Source organism: Monodelphis domestica, chromosome 8 (genome assembly GCF_027887165.1).
Source record: "Monodelphis domestica isolate mMonDom1 chromosome 8, mMonDom1.pri, whole genome shotgun sequence".
Lineage (NCBI taxonomy): Eukaryota > Metazoa > Chordata > Mammalia > Didelphimorphia > Didelphidae > Monodelphis > Monodelphis domestica.
The window spans coordinates 90,542,902-90,556,869 of record NC_077234.1 but is presented as its reverse complement, the minus strand read 5'-3'; the positions used below and the strand labels follow the sequence as shown (position 1 = coordinate 90,556,869).

Here is a 13,968-nt window from a genome sequence, read left to right as displayed (position 1 = left end):
TTGCTAGCATATTAAAAAAGCAGATAACATCCTATATTTACATAATTTTAAAAAAATAATCCCTACCTTCTGCCTTTGTATCAGTTCTAAGACAGAAGGAGGGGCAAGAGGTAAGCAACCAAGGTTAAATGACTTGTTCAGGATCACATAACTAGGAAGTATCTGAGGTCATATTTGAACCCAAGCCCTCCTGACTCCAAGCCTGGTGCTTTATCCACTATGTGGCCACTGTGCCACCTAGATTGTTTTTTAAACAATTATATAAGAGAGAAGAAGGGAATGTACCCCAATGAGGAAGGCTTGGACCCTGAGGTGTATGGAGAGGGGGGAGAGGAGAGGAGAAACCCCCCTTTCCCGCAAAGTGGGGTACAGGGGAGACAGCAGCTGTAATGGGTTGGCTCAGAGAGAGGAGAGGGGGTTTGAAGAATTTCCCCCTTCTGCCTTCCCTCTTTAGCTAAAGCTGCTCTCCCCAATTCACTCTTGTCCCTCTTGTCTCCCCTCCACTTCTTGAGACCAAAACGTCTCCCCTCGATTCCGTTCACTCACACTCAGCTTGGGGAACAGATAACTAATGTTAACTCAATCAGGTAATACAAAAGGAATAACGGGCAGGGAAGGATGGGAAAAGGAAAGTAGGAAAAGGGGGTCCCTGTCTTTATCTTAAACCCTTTTCCTCGCTCCTCGAGTTTGGGGGGGAACTCAGGCCTTGGCAGCCTAACCCCCCACAACCCCCCAAAAGTCAGTTTGATTCACCCCTGGGCAGCAGCAGTTGAGGTAAAGTCTGCTCAGGTTTCTCTTCAGAAAGTCCTTTCAATTGGGAAGTGTTGGGGGAAGGATTTCCAGTCACCAGCAGAAAAAGTGGGTAACCTTCAGGAGAAAGTCTTTTTCCACCTTCTCTCTTCGATGTCTTGACAGAGAGACCCTCACTGCTCTCCTCACCAGAGTCTTCTCTCCTCAGGATTCTACTCCTGGGGCCCCTCCCCCATTGAGGTGATCAATTTCATATACTCTTCAGTCTGGCACTTTTTCCCTAGTGCCAGCCTCTATCACAAGGTGCAACAAATAAGTGCATGTCACAAAAAAGTGGTCATTTTTACAGTTTCTCTACAGTATGTGAAGTTTTCATTTTTATTTTGGATTAAGAAAGCAAACTACAGTTTCTTAGCTATTAACTTTGTTGCTAATTTGTTTTAAATATGTAATTATTAAGCCTGTTCAAAGCATATCATGTTTTCATTTTTTCCTTATATCTCCAGCACCTAGCAGAGGTTTTTAGTAGGTGCTCTAGAGATGTCTATTGAATTGAATAGAGAATGAAAATACCATGTTAAACCTTTTTTGCTTTATCGCCTTTGTTCTTTCTTCAGGCTCCTATTCCAAAGAGTATACTTATTCCAGTGATTCCCATCACCAAATCAACAGGGTCACGATTCCGGAATAGTGTTGAAGGGTTGAATCAGGAGATTGAAATAATAATTAAAGAAACTGGAGAAAAGGAAGAGCAGCTCATAGTGAGTATTCTCTGCCTTCAGATCTTAACATTTATTTAATTTGGATTCCCAGTGCTTAGTGTAGTACCTTACACAGAGCGGGCATGATAAATGTTTGAATTGAATTGTACAAAGTTTGATGATTCATATTTTTCCCAGTTGATTTGTTGTCCATAATTGGAAGAAAGGAAAGTAAGCTTGCTTCTTCCTTTTCTGTTAAGGTAAAATGCTGTTTTAATATAAAAATTTACTTTTATATTTCTATAGCAAAGAGATTTTAGGTTTCTGTTAAGTAACACATTTTAAAATTTCTTTGCACTTACTGATTTAACTAACTAAAATTTTTTTCAGTATGGAATTTTGTGTAGAAAATATTTGTTGTTATTCATATTGATTTTGAGATGGACTCTGTACTTGCCCATCCCTCAGGTCTTTTTTCAACTTTTTGATCAATTTAGTATTTGAGTTAAAACTTCCTACATTAAGGACTGGTATATTTATCATTACTGTTTGGTTCAAATTGACCTGAGCAGACAAGACCAATTTTTCTCTAACAGTTCTACCATGTGAGACACAGTGCAGTCCCGGGGATAGAAAGCCAACAATCAAATAAGGAAGGCCTGGCTATGTGTGGCTCTTGGCCAGGCTTTGAACTTGACTCTTGAGTTCTGTGTGCAGCTCTCTGAAATTTGTTAATTTGCAGACAAGTACTGATCTCCATTGGTTTCCTTGCCTGGGAATACATCTACATAAGATTCAGTCTGAATGTTTCTCATCTTCTATTTATTGTCTCAGAGCACACTCACTTAAATCTCCTCAGTTCTTTGAAAAGGAAGAGGGAAGAACCAAGACCTATATTCTTGCCACAGCATGATTATTATATTCTGTGGAGTTCTGAGCTATTAAGATTGCTTTGACTTTACTAGTCGGGGAGACTAATGACTTGGTCTTGCAGGAAATCTTGGCTCCTGATTTTGCAAATAAGAAATAAAAAATTCTTTTCAGTTCAGGCAGGTAAGATCCCACCTTCCTCCAGCAGCTGTGCCCTATATACAGTCACATCTAGTTTATTTTTCTCTGAGGCTTCTTTCTGGATTCATTTAGGGAGAGGGCGGGCAGACTGAGATTATTTCTGAAATGTTTCTTTAGTACCAGCCACAGATGGCGTCAGTACTCCTAATTTCTATAGAGGTGGTGGCACTACTGTTTGAACACTTCAGCTTTTCTGGAGAGGATAAGGTTTGGCTTGACAGTACCTAAAAAGAATAGTTAGCTTGGGGAAAGAAAGTCAAATGGATCATTAGGTAAAACACCACTGGAGTTGGTTTCCTTTAATTTTTTGTCCTCTCTGATTTTGAACCCAGGGTTATGTCTGTATTTCTCTTCTTTATGGTCCTATACTAATATAAAGAAGCAAAATTTTCATTGTTGATTTTTTATTTAATTAGGCCTGTTGAACATGAAGGGAAATAATAGATGTGAAGTTCACAACCTAGGTGGTGGGCAGAGGGAATAGTGTTAAAAAAAATACCCCTTGGGATATGCTTTGAGAAGGTTGACAATGGGCACAGTTAAAAATCAACAATTAAGTGGAGAATTTGTTTTTTATTTACAACAGCCACAAGATATTCCAGATGGTCATCGTGCACCTCCTCCCCTGGTACAGCGCAGTAGTAGTACGCGCAGTATTGATACCCAAACACCTGGTGGAGCAGACAGGGGAAGTAACAATAGCAGCCGTTCCCAATCTGTATCCCCCACTTCATTCCTTACCATCTCAAATGAAGGTAGTGAAGAGAGCCCTTGTTCTGCTGATGACCTTCTTGTTGATCCCAGAGATAAAGGTATAGCCCTGAGGAAATCATTGCTATTATTAGTTTATCCAACTCTTACAGTCTAAGACCTAATTGCTAACCATATTAGTAAGAGTTTGCTTTTTACTCATTTTCTAGCACTGCTTAAAAAGCATTGAGGAGTTTGAACTAAGATATTGATTACTCACCTAGAGAATTAAAAATAAATTCGGTTATACTTTTATTTCTGGGTTTTCCTTTTATCTCTGCATAATGATCATTTATATTTGTGTAGCTCTTTACAATTTACAGTATGTTTTTATAGCCATTCAATAATGCTGTGAGGTCTGAGCAGATGATACTGACCCCATTTCACAGATGAGGAAGTAAATTTAGAGTGTAAATGAATTGCCAATTAGCTAAGGTGATGGTGATAGTAATGTGAGAGCCATGCTTATAACCCTTGTACTTGCTTAAAGTTCGGTATTGGTGATAGAAAACCAAATAAAACCAAGAAACACACATGCACTGGTGAGTCAAGGGCATAACCTTGATCCTGAAGGCGTGTTGTCTTGTACTGCATAGCTCAATAAAACATCTGTCAGGATGTCTTTAGAGTGATAAATGTGATAATTGGTTCTAGAATTCACAGTAATTCCGAAAGATGGGGAGATAACGAGATTTTAAACTAGAGGTGTCAGACATATAGCCTACAACACTCCAAGGGCAACCCCAACCAGATGAAAATGATTTGAAAATACGTAACAAAATTTTAAAAAATACAATAAGCCAAAGTTTTGATATTACATTTTGAAACCAAGTCAATTTGTGGCCTCCATTTCTGTGTTTTAAATCATTTAAAAGAATAAAATATTTACTCTTTTTAGAAGTGATCATTTAACCTGATCATTTAACCTGATCAGCAGATGTACAAATCAAAAAAGATTTGAATTAGATAAGGAGTTGTTACCTCACTTTCAAGTACTGTGTGTGCTTGAAAATAACTCTCTTCTCAAATGTTCTTGACCTTTGCCTCTAGTTTGAACTTTTGAGTTCACAGTATGCATAGAGGCTGTTGTAAAACAGAAGTCCAAGTTAATACATGTTGCATCATCTCTCTCACATTATCCATCTTTGCTTCCTTTACACGGGGGCTCACCTGGATCTTGAATTCTGATCCATTCTTTTCCTCACTTCGTCCCTCAATGGCAGAGGATTGATTTGGGGGGAGGGGGGACACTGGATTTGGAGCCAAACCTATTAGTTTTGATACTTCCCATGTAGTGTGGCCTTTAGAAAGCCACTTGACCTTTGTAAGTATCAGTTTCCTCATCTATAAAATGAGAGGGGTTGGCCAAGATGATTTCTGAAATCTTTTCAAGCTCTAGAGTGATGAGACTGACATTTCTGAAATGCCTGTTATGATAATTACATGCTATTCAGCACTATAGGGGTCTGTTTATTGAGAATAGCTACCAAAGAAACAAAACTTTTTTCTCAAGAGTTTGCAATCTAGCTGAGATCTTGAAACAGATGAGAACTCATTTTAGAATACTTTAAGTATTCTTCTAACTTCATTGTTTCAATCCTTTAAGGAACCATGATTTAATTGGTATGCTGTGAGTATGCCTCCACCAGTGCAGCTTGTGATCCCTCTGGGAATTAGTAGAGGATATTCTTGAGCTGTTAGGAGTACTTTTTGAGTTAAAGGGAATACAGAGATGGGAATAAGCAAATTATTGACATAGTTTGTCTGGAGCAGTGGCTACAAAACTGATGAGTAGAGAAATGAGATTGGTGAAATACAAGGTGGACATTTTGATGGAGGATGTTGAAGATTAGGCTGAAAAGTCAATAGTAACTTTTGCAGGCAGGAGGCATTACAGCCAATTGAATAGGGAATGAGAGAGAAATAAGGAAGCCTGCTAAGAGGCCATTACAGTACAGGTAAAAGCTGTAAAGGACCTGTGGTAACTAGAAATACTGAAGTAAAAATTCTTTTAGAATAGATTTGACAGGCTTTAGTTTAGTTTGGGTTTGTGAGTCAGAAGAATGAATTAAATTTTTTAAGTTATAAATCAGACCTTTATTCAGATTGAAAAGTGTGAAGTAATATTGCTTCATGGTATGGGGAAGCAGTGATTATATTAGAAGGCATGAGCTTAGCTTTGAAAAGTTTGGGGTACTGGAGAGACATCAAAACAGTAAAAATTGGATTTCCTTTAAAAAAGAACAGTGATTTTATCTGACTATACTTTTAAAATAAGTGTGAAGTTAGGGTAGGAGATGAAGATGTAAAATTTGTATGCAGATAGTAATAGAGAGACCGTTAGTGGCCCAGAATTGAGAGAGAAAAATGGTAAATAAGTCAGCACAGTAAAAATGATTTAAAGACAAAGACCCGAGGGAGAAGAAAACCTAAACAGAATGGACTTTCAGAAGCCAAAATGAGGGTTTCTTGAATTCTATACTTGATTTATTGCTATTTGATCTCCTGACTTGTTTTCTTCAAAGATAATGTTACTCAGGTATACGTCATAATAGTTTCCCATGAGCTCCAGAACCACATAGGCTAAAATAGTCACAGGTTCTATTAAATTTTAGTGCTTTTTACACTGTATATGTAAGCATCTTAGGATTTTAAAGCTAGAAGGAATTTTAAAATCATATGGTTCTACCCTCTTATTTTAAAGATGAAATTGGGAATTAAAATTTCTGGGTTCAAATCTTGCCTCTTCTACCTGTGTGACCTTGAGCAAGTCAACTTTTCTGACTATAAATTACCCATCAGTAAAATGAAAAACTAGATGGTTCCTCTGTCCCTTCCCACTATAAATTCTCTAAACTCCAAAACTGAAGTCGAATGGAAGCTGAAAAGTGATTTGTTCAGGGTCACAAAAGTAATCAGTTGCAAAGACAAAATTAAAATACTAGTTTTCTGCCTCCAAATTCAGTGTTCTTTTGACTACATCATATTTTCTCTTTAAAAAGGATTTACACTAAAAATAGATCCTTGAGAAATATAGGGAATGACTTAAGTTTTGTCATAAAAAACTGACTTGGTAAAGAAGTTTACAACATTTCCTGTAGTTTTATTAAATTAGTTTGCTGTGAGTTCTTTGTTTAACTGTTTTTATACTTAATGTGTTTTTTTATATTTTGGTAAATTTGCCAATATTTGCTCCTTTCAGAAAATGGGAACAACTCTCCTCTGCCCAAATATGCCACCTCACCAAAACCTAACAACAGCTATATGTTTAAACGGGAGCCTCCCGAAGGCTGTGAAAGGGTCAAAGTCTTTGAGGAATGCTCGTAAGTATTTGCTAGCAACATAGGAATACTATTTTGAATTTCCTCAATTAATTTATCTTATAATTTTTCTCTTGATTGATATGAAAAAATAGTATTTCCTTCTTTCCTAAGTCTTTATTAAGTATTGTGGAATCCAGTGAATTATATGAATTTACTGAATATACTGAATTTAGTTCAGTAAGATGCTAAGTAAAAACAATTTCATTTGCTTTTTTAAATGTTTTATTGGGAGCAGCTAGGTGGCTCAGTGGATTGAGAGCCAGGCTTGGAAATGGAAGTCTTGGGTTCAAATGTGGCCTCACAGTTCCTAGCTGTGTGAACTTGGGGTAAATCACATAAACCCCATTGCCTAGTCTTAGCTGTTCTTTTGCCTAGGAACTAATATACAGTATTGATTCTACGATGGAGGGTAAGGATTATTTTTTAAAAAGATGATTGATTTCATTTTGACAAACAGCACATGCTTCTAACATGTCCCAGACAAACCCCATTACAAACAAAAAACTTCATCAGCTATTCCCACAAAGGACCAATACCTTTAAATTTAATATGGTAAGAATTGTATTGACCATTATATTTATCAATATTGCTTTCAGCTTTATTTTTACTCTGCTGTTACTGTGTATGTTCTTTTGACTTTGTTTTGTATTATTTCAAACAAATCTGCATGTTTCTCTCAATTTGTCATTACTATGGCACAGTAATATTTCATTACATTCACATACTTTAATTTCTTCAAACATTACCATTTTTGAGAAGACTTTGTTTTCAGTTTGTTTTCTAATAACAAATGGTACTGCTTTGTTCTTTTTTTTTTACTTCTATATCCCTTTTTACTGTCATTAATTTCCATAGGATATTGTCCTAATAGTGGAATTCTTCTGAAGCTATGAACAGTTTTTTTTAATAATTCCAAATTTTTTCCCACAATTTTAAAATTAATTCATAGCTCTAATGAATAGTCTTCCCATACACCTTTAATTCTTCTTTTCTTTTAGCATCTTTGCTATTTTGCTGAATGGGAAGTGATACCTTGTGATTGTTTTAATTTCCTCTCTTCTTGTTATTAGTGATTCTGATTTTTTTCCCAGGTTATTAAGTTTCTATTTCTATTTCTTTTTTTTTTTAACCCATACCTTCCGTCTTGGAGTCAATACTGTGTATTGGCTCCAAGGCAGAAGAGTGGTAAGGGCTAGGCAATGGGGGTCAAGTGACTTGCTCAGGGTACTCTATTTCTTCTTTTAAAAGAGTCCTTATCCTTTGACCATTTGTTGGGGAATGTAAATTCTTAATTTTAAAGTTTTGTCTAAGATCTCTCAAATTTGGGAGATATATAATAAAGGTGTTTTTTTTTTCTACTGCTTGGATCTTTTCATTCTAATTGTATTCATTTTTATGTAATTGACACTGTCTTTTATCTTTCATGATCTCTTTGATCCCATGTCTCAAATTTTTCCCATATTCATAATTTTGAAAAGTAAAAAGTATATTCCCATTCTCTCCAAAATTTATGAGTCACTTTTGATAAGTATTTTGATAATTAAAATTTATTTTGTTCCTATTTTATTCATTGGCTATTAACATTGGCTTCACAAGACTGTCATTTCAATGAAACAAAAAAGGGTAAAAAACTCCTACTTTAGGATCTGATCAGGCAGGATTTGTAAAAATCACCTAACACGCTTCCTGGCACATAGGAGCTACATAAATGTTCATTCCCTTCCCTTACCACTTAAAACTCTTGGGAAAAGTCCATTCACTTTGGATTTTTCCCATAAGACCCCACAAATATCTCACAGTAATAGGAGACAGCAAGGTCCTTTGCATTCCTCTCACTTGTTGCTACTCTTCCCTGGTGGTACCTTATTATCCCTTGAAAATTTTCCATGACTGAATTAAAAACTTAACATTGACCAGAAACCATTAGGCTCTGCTGACAATTCGTGCCTTTGTACCATGTGATTCTGGCCCAAGCCATTCCTTTAAAGGACCTAGAGGAAAGTTGGGTGTGTGAAAACCCTGTGCACGGTCAAATGTCCTTCATGAACCTCCTCTGCTCCTGCCCCCACTTGTCAGCCTCTGCTCTGTGCAACATTGGCTAAGTTAACTGCAGCACAGTGGGTGAGCTGATGATCAGTTCTCCTTTTCTAGATCAATGCAGAGAGGTGATCCATCCCACAACACTAGAATTCAGAGCAATCACCTTGGGGTCTGTCCATATGAGCAATAGCCATTCTCCAGGAGATAGCAAGATACCATATACCCATCCCAAAGAAAAACTCATAGTCTTGTAACTCTCAGGCAACTTCATCATCCCCAACTTTATGCTACCTGAAAACTAAATAAAGTGCCTTTGGCCATTTAGTTGTGGCCCCATTTCTGAATATCTCTTTGGGACCTGGGAAGGTTCCATGGTATGAAGGCATTCACAGTGCTGTAGCCACTCTGTTCTTGACTACCTTCCCCAGGGTCTTGAAGGAAGAATCCATAAGAAATTTCCACGATGAACAGTTTTTAGGCCTAAAGTTTACCATGTGTAATGGTTCAAACTTCCCATAGTTGAATGTGACTGGCTTAGACTTGTCCCCAGAATATACTTAGATAAATTTCTCCAAAGCTTACACATACTGTGGTACCTGTGAGGGTCTAGCCTAAACTAAAAAGTAGAATGTGGGGAGGGAGGGCTAGAGTGGGGAGATTTAATAGAAGAAAAATAAATAAAATGAGCTTTTTCTCCAAAAGAAAAAGGATCCTTAGTTACCTGTAATCCATAAGGATCTAGGATGAGTCTCTTAATAAATTCCCATGATCATCCCCTTCAAACTGTCTATAACTGTATTGTCCTTTCTCCCCCAATCTAAGAATATTTAGCCATGTTCTCCGAGCATCGATGGCATCTTTGCATTCAGAAGTAATTAGGCAGTTTTCTTAACTCTAATGGCTAAGTCCATTTCTGCAATTTTGACTTGTTTCTCATTCTGCCCTTTGGGGTTAACCAGACTCTAATCCCTCTTTAATGGCATAGAACTTCAGCCACTTGAAGATAGCTGTTAAACCTTCAAAAGTCTAGAGGATTGTCCAATGGAAGAAGAATTTGTCTTTCTCTGGACTCCAGGGGACAGAATCAGGAGCAATGAATAAAGGTTATAAAAAGGAAAATTCAGGCTTTATGTCTAGAGAAACTTTCAAAAAATGAGAAATGCCCAGAAGTGAAATATAATGTTTCAAAAAGTAACAGGTATGTTTCTACCCCACCCTGGTTGTTTTGTTTTTTGTTTGTTTGTTTGTTTTAGGAACTGGCCAAATGACCATCCTTAAAATGTATAAGGTGTTTTACAGTGAGAAATTTCTTGTGGGATGAGGTTGGACTGTGTAACTACAAGAGTCCTTTTTACCTCTTGAAATCCTGTGATTTTTCTTTAACCGATCTCATGAGGCCCTTCTAAAATGATCTCTTATTTGTCCTAGTCTTAAAAAAAAAAGAACATGTACCTCTTTAATCCTGGACAATATGCCTTTCTTATTACTGCCCAGTCTTGCTTTCAGACAAATGGCTCACCAGCATTTCTACTCCAATCTCATATGTTTAAATTCTTTTGAGACTATGTATAGGACTTTGCATTTATTCCAATTAATTTTCAGTTTATTACACTCAGCCCACAGTGTTCTAACCCAGCAAGATCTTTTTGAATCATGATTTTTATTTCTTAAGTCATATCCAGCATTTTCTTTCTTTTTAAATAACCTTTATTTCTGTCTTTGAAACAGTACTGATTATTGATTCTGAGGCAGAAGAGAAGTAGTAATAAGGGCCAGGTAGTTGGGGTTAAGTGACTTGTGCAGGGTCACACAGGAAGTGTTAAGTGTCAGAGGTAAGATTTGCATCCAGATACTCCCAATTTCAGACCCATCTTCCTATCTACTTATTCATCTAGCTGCCCACAGTTTTGCCTTCTGCAGATGTCACACTTGTTAAAGATGTACACTGCATGTTCATATCGTTTAAATATTTTTCAACTGGGGAATACTTTGTATTCTTATCAAGTTGATTCAGCTCTATATATTTGAGAAATGAGACTTTTGCCAGTGACACTTGCCATAAAATGTTTTTCCAAACTTATTTCCCTTCTAATCTTGGTTTCATCAATTGTATTTGTATAAAACCTTTTTAATTTAATGTCATCAAAATTATCAGCTTATTTTTCATAATGTGCTCTCTCTTATTTGATCATAAATTCTTCCCTTATCCTTAAGTCTGACTAGTTAGCTGCCTCCCTCTTTATTTATTTATTTGTTTATTTGATTCCCTTGATATTATTGGCCTTTTATTCCAGTTTCCAGATGAACTTTTAATTTTTCTTCTAGTTATTTTTTAAATAATTTGTGGGTAGTTTGACATGGTACTGAATTGGTAAATAAATTTAGGTAGGATTGTCAATTTCACTGTGTTGGCTTGGACTGTCCATGAGCAGTTAATATTTTTTTTTCTTTACCATCTGAATATGGATTTATTTTTCCCCCCAAGATTTTTTCTTTTAATAACAAATTTCCAAAAGTTTTCCAAATGTATATGATCCATATTGTCTCCTTTGTCTCCCTTTCCTGGAGCTGTTCAATCTGAGTTATACATGTATTATCACATAAAACATTTCCATATTACTCATTTTTGTAGAACCAAAACTCCAGATCACATAACCAAAATAAAAAAGTGATAAATCATATATTTTCATCTACATTTCTACTCCAACAGTTCTTTCTCTGGATTGTGGATAGCATTCTTTTTCGTAAGTCCCTCAGAATTGTCTGGAATAATTTTATTACTATTAATAGTATTGTTGTTACTATGTACAATGTTTTCCTGGTTCAGCTTTTTTCACTCTGCATCAGTTCATGTAGCTATTTCCAGTTTTTTCCTGACATCCTGTTCATCATTCTTTAATAGCACAAAAGTATTCCATCACCATCATCTTGTAAGGGGTAAAATTAGGGGTTATTGACTGAATATATTATACTAGTGGTCACCAGGAATTTAATTCAATCCCAATAAAATACTCATCAGTTTGGGACTTTTAGGGTGATTTTAATTACAATAGAAGGAAGAAATTAAGAAGAAGAGAGAGAGGAAAGAGAATTTAAAATGCTCCAGTCTGGGCTGAGCCAGGCAGGAGTTCAGAGGTCTTGGCCAAGGGACCTTCTCAGTATAGCTCTGCTACCAGCCATGAGGCCTCCAAGATGAGGGGTCTCTTAGGAGGATAGCACTTTAGGAGGTAAAGGAAAGGAAGAATGAGTCTAATTTACTCACTAAGCATGCTAAGAACGCTGCCATGAACTCCCCACTCTGCCGAGCCCAACGTCAGAGAGAGAGGAAGTGACACGAAATATATAGACTTTTCTTTACATCACTTCCTACGTCTCTCATATACCATATAGCTTAAGCTTGACATATGTTGGTCATAGGCCATCCTCCTCAACACTTAATCCTTAAGTAGGGGTATATACATTCCTGGTTGCTAGAATTTCAAAAGACTAAGCAGGGTTAATAAAATCTAAAATTCACAATCTACCACAATTTATTCACCCATTCCACAATTGAGGGATATCCCATTAATTTCCAATTCTCTGCCACCACAAAAAGAGAAGCTATAAATATTTCTGTACAAACAAATCCTTTTCCATTTTTTTCTCTTGGGATACAGACCTAGTATTGCTGAATCAAAAAGCAGTATGCTTTCTTTAATAACTCTTGGGGCATAATTCCAAACTGCCCTCCAGAATGATTGGATCAGTTCACAACTCCACCAGGAATGCATTATTAGTACTCCAATTGTGCCACATCCCCTCCAACATTTATTATTTTCCTTTACTGGTATATTGGCCAATCTGATGGGTGTAAGGTGGTGTCTCAGAGTTGTTTTAATTTCCATTTCTCTAATCAGGAGAGTTTGGAACATTTTTTTCTAGTGACTATTGATAGCTTTGATTTCTTCATGTGAAAACTGTCTTCATATCCTTTGACCATTTATTAATAGGGGAATGACTTGGATTCTTGCAAATTTGACTTGGTTCATCTCTATTACAAATAATGCTTGCTGAGAGTTTTAGATAGATGCCATTTGTCATTTTGAGGAAAGTTCCATTTATTCCAATGTCTTTATACAAAATGGATGTTGAATTTTACCAAATGCTTTTTTTGGTATCTATTGAAATAATCATGTGGTTTCTGTTGGTTTTGTTCATGGAAATAGTTGGTTATGTTGATGAGTTTTCTAATATTCAACCATCCCTGCATTCCTGGTCTAAAACTCAGCTGATCATGGTGTATGATTCTTACAATATAGTGTTGTAATCTCTTTGCTAGCATTTTACTTAAAATATTTACATCAGTATTCATTAGGGAGATTGGTCTAGTTTTCTTTCTCTGTTTTAGCTCTTCTTGGTTTAGGTATAAATACCCTATTTGTGTCATAAAAGATTTTGGAAGGATTCCCTTTTCACCTGTTTTCCTAAATACTTTACGTATTATTGGAGTTATGAGTTCTTTGAATTTTTGGTAGAGTTCATTTGTGAATCTGTGGCCCTGGGGGCTTTTTCCTAGAGAATTCTTTCATGATTTCTTCCTTTTCTTTTTCTGTGGTGGGTTGTATAAATATTCTATTTCAATTTGTTCTTTTTCTACTTTTTAAAAAATTTAGTTGCCTGCCCAATTCATTGTTGTGTTCTTTCTCTTTTGTTTATGTATACATTTAGGGACATAAATATCCCCCTAAGTATAGCCTTGGCCGTATCCCATAAATTTTATGTTATCTCCTCATTGTCATTTTCTTTAATGAAGTTGTTGATTGTTTCAATGATTTATTCTTCATCCCAGTCATTCGTTAGGATAAAATTATTTAGTTTAGTCTTTCAGCTTCCCTTTTTTTAGTGTAATTGGGTATCTTCTTTTCCATTACTATTCAGTTTTCTCTAGAGGCCTATCATAATCCAGCTTTTCTAAAGTTCTATTTACCTGATTAGCTTTTTTCTTATTTATTTTTTGGTTGGATTTATATACTTCTGAGAGGAGACAGTTTAGGTGACCCCCACTAGTAACATTTTACTATTGATTTCCTCCTGTAATTCATTTAACTTCTTTTAGTAATCTAGATACTATTCTATTTGGTGTATAAATGTTTAATAAATTGTTTCATTGTCTGTGGTGCCTAATTTCCTTCCTTACCTCTTCTAATTAGATCAATTTTTACTTTTGCTTTGTCTAAGATCATGATTGCTATCTCTGCTTTTTTTTTTTTCCACTTAAGCTAAGGCAGAGTAGATTCTGCTATAGCCTCATACTTTACTCTGTGTGTGTGTCTCACTGTTAAATGTGTTTCATA

General features: G+C 36.1%; 2 protein-coding genes across 5 annotated transcripts in view; one reads left to right on the top strand and one right to left on the bottom strand.

Annotated features, from left to right (window-relative positions):
• FAM117B (family with sequence similarity 117 member B) overlaps positions 1 to 13,968 on the top strand; it is a 119,561-nt gene that overhangs the window by 95,267 nt on the left and 10,326 nt on the right. For 2 of the 4 annotated variants that reach the window (XM_016425180.2, XM_056807360.1), the window contains exons 5-7: positions 1,368 to 1,511; positions 3,109 to 3,277; positions 6,475 to 6,595. In XM_016425180.2, the coding sequence (XP_016280666.2) occupies positions 1,368 to 1,511; positions 3,109 to 3,277; positions 6,475 to 6,595 (434 nt within the window). Of the gene's footprint in view, positions 1 to 1,367; positions 1,512 to 3,108; positions 3,335 to 6,474; positions 6,596 to 13,968 lie in introns of all 4 variants that reach the window. The other 2 variants (XM_016425179.2, XM_001371719.4) reach the window with 1 other exon arrangement.
• The window catches only part of ICA1L (islet cell autoantigen 1 like), a 77,754-nt gene continuing 67,036 nt past the window's right edge, over positions 3,251 to 13,968 (bottom strand). The window contains exon 14 of the mRNA XM_056807363.1: positions 3,251 to 3,342. The gene's annotated coding sequence lies outside the window, so the exon portion shown is untranslated. The remainder of the gene's footprint in view (positions 3,343 to 13,968) is intronic.